The sequence below is a fragment of the Corapipo altera genome, unplaced genomic scaffold (assembly GCF_003945725.1).
Source record: "Corapipo altera isolate COAL_440 unplaced genomic scaffold, ASM394572v1 67, whole genome shotgun sequence".
Lineage (NCBI taxonomy): Eukaryota > Metazoa > Chordata > Aves > Passeriformes > Pipridae > Corapipo > Corapipo altera.
This window is the reverse complement of record NW_020884906.1, coordinates 7,250,002-7,264,585: the sequence shown is the minus strand read 5'-3', so window position 1 is coordinate 7,264,585 and position 14,584 is coordinate 7,250,002. Positions and strand designations below refer to the sequence as shown.

General features: G+C 50.6%; 1 protein-coding gene across 1 annotated transcript in view; it reads left to right on the top strand.

Moving 5' to 3' along the window:
- Positions 1-14,584, top strand: part of SSH1 (slingshot protein phosphatase 1) — a 35,001-nt gene that overhangs the window by 1,810 nt on the left and 18,607 nt on the right. The window contains exon 2 of the mRNA XM_027652241.1: positions 3,170-3,210. Coding sequence (XP_027508042.1) covers positions 3,170-3,210 — 41 coding nt within the window. The remainder of the gene's footprint in view (positions 1-3,169; positions 3,211-14,584) is intronic.

Here is a 14,584-nt window from a genome sequence, read left to right as displayed (position 1 = left end):
ACCCTCGAAGATAGGCCTGGTGTTTGTCTGCACATCCTTCCCGTCCATCCCTCTCCCCCACACCTCTTTCCTTTGGTGCTCGCTGCCCTTGGCTCTGCTCTGTCCCCACTCCTGCCAGGTAAACAATCCTATTTGTCACCTGTCAGGTCCCTGTGACTCCCCCGATTAGCTGGTCCGAGGGGGGAGCAGGAGGGGGGCAGTGCCACAAGGTTCCCAGGTTCTCCCTCATGCCGGAGGCTCTGGGGGTTCCCTGGCTGCAGGAACCCGGTTTGTGCCACACTGTGTTCATTGAGAAACTTGGAGACAGGACATGTGCTTTCCCAAGGAGTTCTCAGAAGGAATTTTGTTGGGTTCTGGTTTAGACAGAGCCTTAAACAAGGCCTACTGACCACCCAATCTATGGAGAGGAAAATGAGCCATAACCCTGTTGCAGGCAGTGGAATGTCTGGATTTAACTGGAGCAGGTGGGAGAGGAGTCGAAGTAGACCTTGCCATGTACATCTGTGTTGGGCATTGCTTGGTGGGGGAGCTGCTGGTGGTGATTCTTTTTTCCATACAATTCTTCCTTTTCCTCCCAAAAATGCTGCCCCAAACTTGCCTTCATGGCAGGGCTCTTCTGCCCACAGCACCCACAGCTCAGGTGTGCTGTGATGGCTCCCAGAGGAAGACATCCACTCCTGTTGGAATGGCTCCTTCTGGCTTGAAATACCATAAAACCAGAAATGAGCTTTTTCCAGATTCAGCATGTTGTTTTTACAAAGTTAATTTCAAAGAAAAATCCCATCCAAAAGTGCCAGCGTGCTCCCTGATCTTTTAGGATCTTTCTTGCATGGGAAACCAGGTCTCCTTGGGACTTTTAGCCTACTCAATAATTACTAGAAGGTATTTTTAATGGAAAATGATGACCATACATCTTTGCTAATTGTGGCTGTGCTGCTGGGCCTCTTCTAACTCATGAGCCCCAAGGAATTTATAAAATGGATGCTGCTGCCTGCACAAGGTTTGCTGCTGTGTTAACGTAGTGAGCCGTAAATTCTTAGGAGAGGGGGGTTCATACACACTTGGGAACTTGCACGTGCTGGTGCATCTCCCCTCCACACATTCCCTGCCACGTCCTTCAGCCTGGCCCAGTCCCCAGGGAGGATGTGGATGTGTCTGGTGGGGGTCTGCTCCTGCTGTCTGTGCCATGGTGGGATCAGCTGTGAGTCCACAGCATCACCGTGGTAGGTGGTGCACCTGCCTGCTCAGAGGGATGCTCTGAGCAGGATAAGGCAGGAGGGCTTGGCGTGGCAGCCTTGCTGCTGCTTTGGTTTGGTTTTACTGCAGCTTTTTAATAGAAGATAACAGGGAAATTTGACTTTGAGAGCAGCTCAGCTCCTGCAGGAGAGGAGCCCACAGCAGCTCCAGGCCCAGCCCTGCTGCCGAGCCCCAGCTGACAACATCCAAGAGTTCAATCACGTTTGTTTAAAAAGGGAATAAGAGTTTTTCTCCCCCTTGTTGCTACGTGACAGACCCAAACAAACAGGAGGGTGGCCCTGCAAAGGCCACAAACCTGCCAGACCTTCCCAGGGCTGGGGGATCTGCCGGTGGGAGCACTGGGACTCAGGGTTCTCTGGGGTTCTGCCTTCAGAGCCCGGCTCTGTGCTGCCGCTGCTCACTGTAAACAGACTAAAAATAACCCTGGTATGCTCCTCACCCTCTGCTGGGTCAGTTGGGATGGGCCTTGTGCATCTCCCTTCCTCCAAATGGCCATATTTCCAATATCCGGCCTCTGCTGTTGCATTTGGAGGGTTTTTTTCCTCTGGCTTTACTTGGTTCTCACAGATTCTCAGCAGAGCAGCTCCTGTGCACTCCAGCCTCCCCAGTGCTAACTTGAGGAGTGGGGAGCAATCCAGGTCCTCCACACACACGAAAACCCAAGCCTGAACATTTTAAATGGAACTGTTTGCTTATTTTTAACTTGTACAAAAGCACCTGGAAACAAATAACCCTTATGGTGACCCTTATTTGATGTGGGTTCTGAGCAATGTTTTAGTAAATACCAGGATGTTCCCTGAGTGTCAGCACTGATTCCTTCAGTGTCCTTCCAGCTTTGTCAGGGTCTGGTGTGTTGTGAGTGTGAAGGTTTTCCTGTTGCAGGACCATCTGTAAAATCCCTGCTTTGCTTTTTGGGCCCAAACCACGTCCCCAGCATAGCCCTGCCCTCCAAGGGATTGCCCCTGGCCTTTTCTCCTCTGTCTACTCACACAGGACCAAAAGAGGAGAATTATCTTTGAGCCTATTTTGATGTTTTGGTGGGTTTTTTTGGTCAGCTCTGGATGCAATTAGTCCCAATTCTGTTTTCCTTTAATAAGGAATTTTGTCCAGAAGTTGCAGGGGTGGCTGGAAAGCAGGGCTGTGTGAAAATGCTTGTTTCTGGAAGCAGGCTGGAGCCACACTTCTGCTTTGGGGAGAGTAAATAAAGTGTGAGGGCCACTAATGTCACCAGAGCAGCCAGATTTGCCTCCAGGGGGACTTCCCACCAGTGCCTGGTGAAAAAAGCGCCTGTTTTAATCCGTGCCTGCCACCAGAGCAGTGTGTCCCTCAGGAAGGCAGCCTCAGGAAGGCATCAGACTTGCCGATGCCTGGGCAACAAGGTGGGCATCGTCCTGGCCAGTGTCCAGGTGGAGGTGGCCTTGTTGTGCTGCCGGTGTGAGCAGCGGTTGGGCTTGTTGGTGCCAGGTTGGGGTTCGGGTGCTGGAGCTGGGACAGCCCCAGCGGGACACTTTGGGCTGTGTCCTTGTGCTGTCCCCCCACCCCCCGAACCCCGGCGCTCCCCGTGCCCAGCCCGCGGTGCCCAGCGCTGCCCTCACGTGTGTGCGCGGTGGCCGCGATGTGTGTGCGCTCCGTGACCATCGTCAAACCGATCTGTGCTCCGGGCCCAGCTTGCAGGATTAGGACCTAATAGCTTTAAAATCCCCGTGAGCCCCTTTGTCACCCGGCGCCGGTGCTGATGGCATGACTAGGGAGTGTCATTTATCCCTAGCACCGGGAAGAAAAACCCCCCCAGCCACCCGCACCCTGTTGTTGCAGGGATGGGTTTAAAAAGTGTGGGGGGTTTATTTGTGTAGTTGTAATGTGGAAACAAGCAACGAGTAACTTTCTCTGTGTCCTTCTTTTCTTCCCTCAGCTGGAGGTTGGCAGCGATGAAGAGCGTAAATTAAATGTGAGGTAAGCTGAGCTTTTGGGCTCTAAACATTGTTTCCAGTGCTGTTAATTGTCTGCCATGTATCCAAGTCCTGATCCCGCAGAGATCCCCGACCTCGAGCCTGTACCTTGCCTGCAGGGAATGGTATGGTCTGCAGAGAGCAGAGCAGCGGGCACACTCTCTCCCTTATCAGCTTTGAGATGAGCATTTAACAAGCTAAAAGCATAAAAGAGGGTTTGTGATCCTTTTTTCCTGGTGGGAGGACACTGGAAAATTGCTCGTCAGCTCTGGCCACAGCACTTAACTGTTATCGCAGCATCTCTGGCTCCGCTGCTGCTCCCTGAGGCTCCGGGCTGGGGAGGGGAAAACTCTGCTTATTCCTGGGCATTAACCATTGGGAATTGGACTCCTTGTGTAGAGCCACTTTCTTCATGTGTGGGGAGAAAAGGGCTGAGAGATCCTGCAGGAGAAGAGAAAGGTTCCTCACCGACATTGTGCAGATCTGAAGTGGTGACACAAAGGTCTTGTGGAGGAGCCCTGGCTAATGGGGCTCTGAGTAATTCTGTGGGGCTTCCACTCTAAGCCCAGCTCTTGCAGGCAGCTCTTACCCTCTAACCTGTAAACCACAACCTGGGAGAGAAGTGTAAAGATAGGCAGCAGTTCAGTTCTCTCCTCCTTGCCACTCCTTCCTGCTTTAGTTATCCTGGTTTCAGATAAAAGCAAAGCCACTCGTGCTGCTGCTTAGACTGTCTTTGCCCTGCAATTGAAGTCAGAGGGCAGAAAAGCAGAGTTGCTCCCTGACAGAGCAGGAAAGTCAGACTTCTTTGCTTCTGCGTTCCGGGGTGGTTTCTCATGGCTGCAGCCCACCTGGGAAACCTGGAATTCCATGGCTGTCCTGTCAGCACACACAGGGACTGCAGGCAGAAGTGCTGTGTGTCTGGCTCTGTGTGCTCTCCTGTGCATTCCAGGTATTTCATGGCTGGCTGTAATGCCATTTGAGAGCTGATTTTGCGGGGAATGGATTTTTGTATCAGTTAAAGCAAAATTCAGGATTCCTGGTTTTTCTCCTTGCGCAATGCAGGGCTCCAGCAGGAATCTGCTGAAGGCACAAACAGCCATACAGCTGTAATTCTTTTAATTCTTTTGCTTTTTCCCGTGTTGCATTAAACAGTAACATGTAACCAAGCAGGATGACAGCCTCTTTTTTGGAATATCCAGTTCTGGGCTGAAAGAGGAAATGCAGCTTCATCCTCTTCATTACAAATGTTTTCAATGTCCAGATAAATCCTTGGATTTGTGGCCACCTTTGGCCTGTCTGGCTTCTTTGCAAGTCAAGTACATGTACCCACCACCAACCAGAGTCATGGGGAGTGTAGATGTACTTAGACCAGGCTTAAAGGCTGATGGTTTTCTACTGGCTGCTGCTAAGTGCTGCAGCACTGACGTTGGACACCGAGCTTCCTCTGTCCTTCAGTCTCCTGGGGCTGCTCTTCCGTATACAATTGTCAGGATAAGAATCTGGTAATTAAATAGCCAGACAGACCTCGGGAATCACATGGCCCTGGTGCAGAGCCTTTGCTGTCCTCAGAGGGAAACACTGCCAGGGGCTGCAGAAAATGTATGGACACACTGTAGATGATAAATTAAGCTCCTCTCATAGTTTGGTGGGTTGATCCTGTCCCCTTCCCACCGGCAGCTGCTCCGGATCAATCTGCAGAGACTCTGCCCGTGCCCATGGGGTGGCAGAATTGTTCAACTTCATTGTGCTGCTGCTCTGAAAAAAAAACAACCCTGCAGGAACAGGCTGTGATGGTGCTTGTGAATCTAAATCCTGCTCTAGCCTTGGTGCAGACAGAGGTGACAGCTGGGCTTTGTCACACGTGCTCTGAGCACAGGGGTTGGCAGCTCCTGGCTCTGCAGACCTCGGAGATCCTTAGGGTTAGGAAAAGGAAGGATTGTTGGAAACATGTCCCCATCATGCTGCCGGCTCAAGCTGAGTTTCACCGGTGCAGGGTGGCAGTGCTGTTACACAGTTATGACATAATTTGCTCATCTGCCTGTTGAACAAGGTTATTTTCATGCATTCCAAAAAATTCCAGGATTTTTATTCAAGGTTGCATGGTTGGATCTGGTTCCACGAGCAAGCTGATTGTTCTCTTGGTGGAACAGGGCTGTATCATGGGTTTGTACCCAGCCACCTCTTGCTGCTCTGTGGCCATCCTTCCTTATTGTTTCTGTCATTCCAAAATGCTTTTCTTCCTGTTTTCTCCCTGGAACAGCTTCCACCCTAACACAGGCCGAGGGGACACATTCCAGGTTCAGCTTTGCTTTCAAACATATTGTTGCTGTCTGCGTTTTCTTAGAATTAAGTTACTTTTAAGTCTTCTTTTTCTTCCTTTCCAAAAATTTTTATGGAAGCACCTACCAGGTACCACCCACACTATTCTCAGCAGACAGCCAGGAGTCTGTGTTGCTCCCCACAGGTAAAGATTCACAGCAGAAGAAAACGTAAGAGCCCCGAGTGAGATCTAAAAGCCCCATCGGGCTCGGTGCAGATCTGTGTCTGCTCAAACCTCCCTTCCGGGATGCCCATCAGTGGGATCCCTTTTTTCCCCTAAAGATGCAGTGCACCCACAGCTCACCTGGATCATAATACAACTGCAGGCAGGGTTAGGCCAAGCCCATGGGAGGATATGTTAACCTAGAGTTAAGCCTAACCTCACGTTCTCCAAGATGAGTGTCGGCCGAGCTCCACATGAGCCGCGTGCGTGCGGTGCCTGCGGCCTTATGGCAGCACCACGTCCTGCTCCTCTGGCTCTGAGCAACCCCAGAGGATGGTGTGGAGCACAGGGGAGGCAGAGCAGAGCTGAGCTGAGCTCTTCACTGGCAGGGGGGGATGTGCAGTTTTTCCTACACTGCTTTTTGGTGCAGCCCAGCGGATTCTCACCCTTGGGCAGGGGTTGGCTCTGTCACACCAGCTCAAAGGAGACATTGCACAAACCCAGTCAGTTGTGAGTGTTGGCTGGTTCTCAGATGTGGTTGGCAAACACAGCAAGATAATCACTGGTTTTAATTACAAACATAAATAAGTTTGTTTAGCCAGTCGTTCTGTAATCTTTGCCATTGTTGGCTTTACAATCACAGCCTGAATGTGGGGCCTGGTGAGTGTTTTCAGGCACCTTCCACAGGGAGATAGAGGTTGAACTGCTGCAGAAGGGCCTGGAAGTTGGTTATCTCCAGCCTCTGATCAAGCCTGAAGATGGTTATGGAAAGAACTGCTCTTGTTTGGCACCACCAAACCAAATTTTAGGAGTTGGCAAGAGCAGCTGTGGGAGGTAGAGGTTTTCAGGGTTGGGCTCATGTACATTTGCAGATCGGTGATTAGCAGGAGGAGTCGTTGCTGCAGACAAAGTCTTTGCAGAGCATCATCAAGTTTAGATTGGATATTAGGGAAAACTCCTTCATGGAAAGGGTTGTCCAGCCTTGGCACAGGCTGCTCTGGGCAGTGGTGGAGTCACCACCCCTGCAGGGATTTAAAAATTGCATGAATATGGCACTTGGGGACATGGGTTGGTGGTAGCCTTGGTAGTGCTGGGGAAAGAGTAGGACTCGATCTTAGAGGTCTTTTCCAACCTAAATGATTCCATGATCATTCCTCTGGCACACACCAGAGGATGCCATTATATAATAGTGTATATCATATGTGTATATTATATATATATGTTTAGTTCTATTTTACATACATGATATTTTAATGCACAAAAAATTATTTATTAACACCTTGATCCTTAACCTTTTTATGGATTTAGGAGCACGTTTTGCTGGAGGCAGCACTGAGGGAAGGGCTTGTCCCCACAGCGTGGGGTGGCCGTGGCCATGTGCCGGGCAGGCGCTCAGGGGTGGGGGAGCACTGGGACAGCTGTGTGAGGGTTTATTTGTGGGGACAGGGGCTCGTGACACCCTTGACAAGTCCTGTCACAGACTGGTTGTGTCCCAGTGAGCTGGTGGAGATCTCGGGGCAGAAGTTGCTGACTTCATGAACTCTTCAAAACAGGACGCTGAATCACATCCTGGCCCGGCGGCCGCATCCTGCCTTAGCGTGCTCCCTACAATGGGAGCAAATCCACAGGCTCCCGACCCTCGGGAGCTCTCTGGCCCGGGGGTGTGGCCTGGGAGGCAACTGAGGTGTAATTAGGCCTTGCCATTTTGTGTTGGAGGGTGTGGGGAGGGTCAAACACCGTGGAGCTGAGGAAACTGCGCTTACTTGGCGCTTAGTTAAGATCAGGCCTTTCCAGGAAACTGTTGCTGACTTGCAGTTGAGCAACACAAGGAGTTTACTTGGATGTAGGTAGAGGAACAGCAGGAGAGCTGCCAGTTTGAAGATGTGATGATCAGACCCTTTTGGAATTGTATCTACGTCTTTTTTTTTTTTTTCCTTTTTTTTATTCCGTGAAACCTCAGCAGTTTGGCAGAACCCAAACCAACTGGCCCTGTTATCAGAGGTGCTGGCTGTGCACTGAACATTTGTTTCTGTAAAAGGCCAGTGTGGTCACTGTTTATTTAGGTGTTAGAGCTGGGTCAGAACAATATTTTGGTTCCAAATGCCTCTTGATTTTAAATATCTTAATCTTTGATAATCGTCTGCCAAGATCTGTGAGTCAGGGATTTCTCATACAAATCAGAGCTGTGGTCTGCCTGGCAAGTGGTGCTAAGATGTTTTTGGACAATGTGCAATGGATAGAACACCTTCCTAGGCCTGGCTCTACTTCTAATGAAAAGTGTTGAGTTTATTTCCCAAGAGTGATGAGTTTATTTCCCAAACATTTACACATCCCTTTGCAGCATTTAAATCCCTGATGCAGAATTGCTTTGCCACTGCACAAATCAAGAAGCAAAATAAGCCAAAAATAAGCCCAGATTCAAATGGATTAGGGTGCACACTGCATCCATTAGTTGTTCAGGTTTATTTGGGATCAGGACTCTCCTCTGCAGAACTTCCCTCTTTGAAAATTTTAGCTTCCTGAAGGAATCCTGCTGCAAGAACCACTGGTGAAGGCAGCTGGGCAGGAAACCTCTGGGGCTTCACGTCACAGACCAAGTCAGCCAGAAATGCAGGGAACGGGACAAAATGTGCCTTTCAGATTTCCCAGGAAGCTGCCAGGTTCCTTGTTTGCCCTGACTGCCATCCAAATGGTCACATCCAACACTCGTATCCCAGCGGAGAGCACTGCCCATGACTGGGCATCTCCCTCCCAACCCTGCAAAACCGTTTGGATTCCAGCTGTCTGCTTCCCTCTGCATTCTCCTTGTAAAAGATGGGTTTGGAGTGGATGGAAGAGTGATCCTGAGGTCTTCACCAACACATTTTTCCCAGGAGTTTTGCCCCTGCCTGGCAGTCTCCTGATTTTTGAGGTGCTGGCTGCGTTCCCCCAGGCTGTGGTCTAGTTAAACCCTCGGGGAGGTGTCAGGGTTGAGTCAGAACTTTTCTCGCTCTGCTTTTACCCCGTGTGATCCCTCTGGATTTAGTTTATTTTATTTTTCCATGTTACCAGTGTGTCAAGTACTCCCTGCTCTGGGCTGCCTTTTTTGGAGTCCTCCTGAAGCCCGGCAGCTGAGCTGTTTTTTGGGTTGCTGTGCCACCAGGGCTCTCAGCCGTGCTTCCGATGCCATTGTCTGTGTCCTGGCTGCCCTTCGCTCACACCGCCTGGAAGCTGCTTTCTTAATCCTTCAAACTGTTATTCACCTTCCTTTTCTTTCCCAGTGGCAGCACTGGAGAGTTTCCACTTGTTTCCCTGTGTTGTCTCTGAGAGACACTGTTGAGTGGGTGCAGTGGGGTGACTTAAGGAAATAGCTGGAAGGATTAAAACAATGAGCTGACAGGAGGAATGCAGGAGGATGGGGGGTGTGCCAATGGCTCCTGGGGAGGAGGGTGGGGGCAGGATTGGCTCCTGCCTGAGAGCTCTGTCTCTCTATGGGGCATCATCCCACCTCTCCTCCAGCTTGGACACGGCTCTGGGACAACTCCAGGGCTTGTGGGCTCTCTCTATCTGTGGTCATGGAACAGCTATGGCATTGACTTGGCAGCAACATCCAAAAAAGTGACCTGTAGGAAAACACAAGGTGTCCTTTGATGTGAGGGCAGAAGGGAGCCAATGTTTTGGGAATAGCTGGCTTCCCTCAGACCACCAGGATGCTGCACAGCTGAGGGTGCATGGGGAAATCCATGTTGTTGCCAATGCTGGAATGTCTGTATGTGCCTCTTGCTCTTTCCCTGTGCCAGCTGCCACCTTCCATAGCCTTATCCTATGAATCCACATGTCCAGGCAAGTGGGAGCTGTTCCATGGAGCTGTGTGGAGCAGCACTGCTCAGCCCCCACTGTGGGGTAGGTGGCCCTGGGCTGGCACAGCGGGATGGGGACAGTCCTGGGTGAACTCCAGGCACAGAGGGGCTGGGCAGCTCCATAGGGTTAATATTCCTAAAGAAGGAGAGGAGGGTTTCTTCCCAACAGCTCATGCAGGGAAAGGATCTGGCCCAGCCAGTGGCTGTCACAAAACTGCCATCGTGTTTCAGTGGGAATGTCAGAAATGCTCCTCGGAGTTCCAAGCCCATCATGTCACTGAGTTGATGCTGGGATCAGCCTCGTGCCTTTTTGAACCCTGCAATTAATGGGATGAGCAGAAAGGATTTCTTTTTCCTTGTGAAACAATCTCTTATTTTATTTGGCATTTCCCCATACAAGTACTAGGGATTCCTAGAATTTTCTCATTCCTGGCCGTTTGGGAGCAGTTCTGATAACTTACTCTGCACAAGTCTGCTGGAATGGGGGATGATCCTGCTGATTTGTTTGCTTCCCTCTTCCTGCCCTGTCTCTTGGAGGTTTATCCCAGCTGTTGCAGCGTTGTCTGCAGGCCCAGCCTGGGTCGTGGGGTACCCTCAGCGTGGGGCACACAAGGCTGAGCCCGTTTGGCTCCGTACGGAGCCGTGCCAGTGACTGCTCCATCCTGATGCATCCCAGGAGCGGCTGGAGGCACATCAGCAGCAGTCTGTTTGTGTTGGGAAATTGGCTTCTGTGGGCTTCATGATTGATTTCATTTTTCCCTTTCTCCCCTTTGTGCCAGAGGAGTGTTTGTGTGTGAATGGCCTGCAGTGTCTCCAGCCCCTCTCGCATTCCTGTGCTGGGATGTGGCCCATGCCTCTGAGCCAACAATGTGTGCTCAGACCCCCCTTTGGTCACTGCACTGCTGAGAGCAGCAAAACCTGATGGGTTTTCCTGCCTGCCCAACCATCTCCTTCCTTGAAAATCAATGGAAAGATGTTTGTCCCTTTAGGGAGCTGTTACAAACCCCCCCTCAGCTGGGGCTGCTGCCTGACCCCCTCGCAGGCAACTCATTGCCCTGGCACGATGCCCAAGGAAGGGGAGATGTTCTTGTGAACATCAGGCCTGCAGCTCACATTTTGGGTTTCTGGAGATGACTTGTCTTCAGCTCAGGAAAACTGGGAATGATGACTTTGGGGATGAAAGGAGCTTTCAGAAGACAAACATTTCCTAAAGCTGCATCTCAATCCAAGTGATGATGCAGAGATTTCAGCAGAGGTAAAGCACCTCAATCCAAGTGATCCCAGCAGCTCTCAGCAACCTTCCAAGGTATGTTGGGCACCCACAGTCCTGATCCTAGGTGAGTTTGTCAGCACATCACAAATTCTACACTTGTGCAATAAGACTGTTATAGAACATCATTGCACGTGTTGGAACTGAGCTTTCCAGGTGCTGCTCATCCCTGCTGGCAGCCAGCTCCGTGTCAGGTTGAGCAGGGATGGTTATAGAGATACTCCAGCTGTGTTTGTCAAGGTGATTCCTCTGTGTGTCATTTAACCTTTCTGTGGCTCTGGGCTCTGTATGTCTGGTGTGACAGGGAGCAAAGGCCACTGGGACACACAAAGTCCTTCATTAACAGCCGGAGAAGGGACTCGCTGGTGCTGCCGTAGCCCCCAGGGCTGTTCTGGGGTGTGCAGGACTGAGTAGCTTTGAAGTGCCTTTTCCCTGGCGCTGTTTGTGTTGCTCAGGCCCCTTCCAAAGGCCCCTCTCCTGGTCAGGAAGTGTTATCTGATGTGCCTCTCTCCAGCCAAAGGCAGCAGCCTGGCTGCTTCCACCGTGGGCTTGCCTTGGGAAGAGGGAGCTGTGCAGCTGCTCGCAACTCTTCCTGCTATTCCTCTCCCTATATCTTCCTTTCTGTTTGATGTGCTTCCAGCTTGGTTTGTGTGACTTTCGGTGTGGCTGTGGGATGATCCCAGTTCCCTCTGCTCCCCGCAGCAGTGCCCTGCCTAAAATCCACCTCTGGAACACTGAGAGGTCTGGCCAGGTTGGGAGCATCCAAGGGGGCTCTCCCTGGCCCCTCACCAGGGCTGTGTTTTGTGTCCTTGCTTGGTTTCCTTGAGGTGGCCAGGCTTGTTCCAGACTGAGCAGCAAATGGGAGAAGAAAAGGGGAAAAAAATCAGTTATTTTCCTCTTTATCAACAGGGCTGTGGAAAAGGGAAGTGTGTTTCATTCTGTGGTGCTCAGGAGGCCTGTTTTTCCCTCACCTTATCAGTTTGGAAGTGTTTTGAGTAGAAGATGCCATAAAACCCAAGAAACCAGGTGGCATTACTGTGTTTGCCTTTGTAAAATCTGACAAATTCTGGGAGAAGTGAACATTCCTTTTTTTGCTGGGGTTTGGGTTTTTTTTTTCCTTAAACATAGACCTGGTTGCAGAAAGGCAGCAGGAGGCTGCTGACTCACCTCAGGCTTGGCTGGGGCTTCCCAGGAAAAGTGGTTCTCTCTCTCTCCTGACTTCCGAGTGTGGATATTTATTTTGAGATGTTCTGTAGCAATAAAGGTGTTTTCTTCTGTCCTGATCATCATGGCTTATGTGAGATTCCCCATTAAAACATGGAACTCCAACAGCTGAGGCATGCCAGGATTCTTCCTAGGACATGCTGGAGCCACGAGAGCAAAGCAAGCTGTCCTTTCCCAAAATCATCCAGTATTTTTAACAGATTTCTTACTCCTGAAGCCGGGGGGTGGTTTGTACCGCCGAGAAGGCGCTGCCTATTGTGTTCTTCAGCAACTCGAGATGTGATTGATGTGTGTTGCAGCCACACTCCTCTGGAGCTTTCCCAAAGGGAAAGAAATATTTCCTTTTCAAGTTGAGCAGCACGGAGCCGCCGGATGGAGCAAGAGCCGCTGGAGCCGGCTCTCCATGGAGCTGTGGCCATGAGCACCCTCTCCTTGCCAGTGCCTGGGTGCAGAAGGGACTGTAGCTGTCTGTACCCTCCTCCTAGCATTTCCCAGCTGCTGAATGTGTAGGGTTTTACCTCCCTTGGGGAAATAATTCCATGTGTTCGGTGAGCGGAGCTTAGGGAGTAGAAGGAGGACTGATCTGCAGCTGTACAGGAGCTCCAAGGTCCCAGGGGTGCACAAAACTTGTGGGATCTGCATTTATTTGACAGCCTGAAGTGACTCCTTGTAGAGTAGCTGTGCTGGTCAGGATTCCTGGAAGGGCATCCAGGGAATGGTTGGTTTCTGTGGTGTGTGCCAGTCAAACTGGGTGAGAACTGGGTGAAAACTGAACAGAGAGCTGGTTCTCCCCCTGGTCAGGCTGGCGGGACCAGCGTGGCATTCCGGTTTGTGCCTGGAGAATTAGGGTCTGTAAGGAAAAATCTTCAGGGAATTCGGTGCCAACCAGCCCCCAACACACAAACACCAGGCACCTGAGAGAATTCCTTGTTCAGCAGGAGCTCAGGAACTCGGGAGTCACTCTGAAAGTCCAACGTGGGAGCTGTACAGTGAGGAAAGGACCATTTTAATTTGCTGTATTTGTATTACAGCAGTGACTTGCAGTGCTTTAATCATAAAGGAATGAACAGGCACCAGTTGATACGAGGCTTTTCCTCCAGTCCTGTCCCAGGGAATATGGACTTCCCACAGCAAGGGGCTGTGTGGGTGCTGGAAGGAGCCGAGTTGCCTCCGGAGCACGAGGGGGGAAGCAAACAAACAAACAAGTCTGGAGGAGGGAAATGATTAGACGAGCCTCAGCTGGCTGTTTCCCCTCTTGAATGGCCCTCTTTCATCAGGATGTGTTGGGACAAGTGCTTTTTCAAGGCAGGATATCAGTGGAAGACACAGTGTTCTCTAAAAGCCATCCAGTTCCCGGGGAGCATCACCAGCCGCGATCTCTCTGCTCCACGCACAATATACGGTCGACCTTTTCTTTGCCTTCTTTTCTTTTATGGGTTTAGAAGCAGAAGGATGTGAGTTTTACTGCTAGTTATGAATCTTTTCGAGTTTCCTGGCTTCTGCCTGACTCTGGGGCCAGCACGATGCTGCTGCTGTGCAAAGAAAACCAGCCCAAATTTGTATGTATGAGCCACTGGTTTGTGCTGCTTTGGGGCATCTGGCACCGCTGCCGAGGGGCAGAGCTGGGGCTGTTCTTCAATGGCAGGATTTGGCTGTTCTCTAGGAGGTTTTTTTTTTACAAAAGGCCAGAGTTTTAGTTGTTTACTGGATCTGCAGGATTTAAAAGGGGGTTGGAATATTGTGCCTTGCCTTTCTCACTGGGCTGTGTTTGGAGCAGTTGTGCGAAGGGACTGAGAGCAGAGAGTGTTCCCAGCGTGGAGATAAGGGTCGTGTGGGTAATGTTGTTGTTACAATGTGGTGCAAACTATGAGTTTGTGCTCAGAGGTGTTTGGGTGTGTCCTGTGTCCCGCAGTGTGGAAACGGGAGCTTGTGTGGAGACTGGGAATGCTGGGGCTAGGGGAGGTCTGGGTGGGGAACAAGGATTCAAACTGAAAGAGAAATCCTGTTCTCAGCAGGCTCTGGGCTTTGCTTCCCAGATCACTTCCAGGCAGAGGAATCCACAGGGAGAAAACCTTTAAACCTTTGCAATTTGGGTTGTCCTTTTCCTGCAACCACTTTCTGCTCCAGTAGCACAGCTTTCCCTTTTCCTGCTATTGGGAATACTCTGCTTTATTGTAACAGATTTCCTAATGCAGGAGAGGAGAATGTCAGGTGAGATGAACCATCAGAGCAGGAGTTCCTGAGATCTTTGGGAAGGAGCTCTGCCTTTTCCAAGGTTTTTCCTGCTGGAAAAATCCTAGGCACTTTATTAAGGATAAAAAAATATCCTTTTTCATTTTCCCAAATTGTCATGATGGGAATGCTGTGAATTACCTCCTTGTGCATTATCTCACCATTCCTTTCCTCTTGCTGGACTGTGTGTGAAGCTGAATATTCCATACATTGTGTTGGGGTCGCTGCTTTTGTGTCACTTCTGGCCTTTTTTAACGCTTTCCTGTGAGCTCTGGGGTGCGAAGGAAACAAGGCTCTTCCTGGCTGGCTCCTGGAATGAGCCACATTCCTG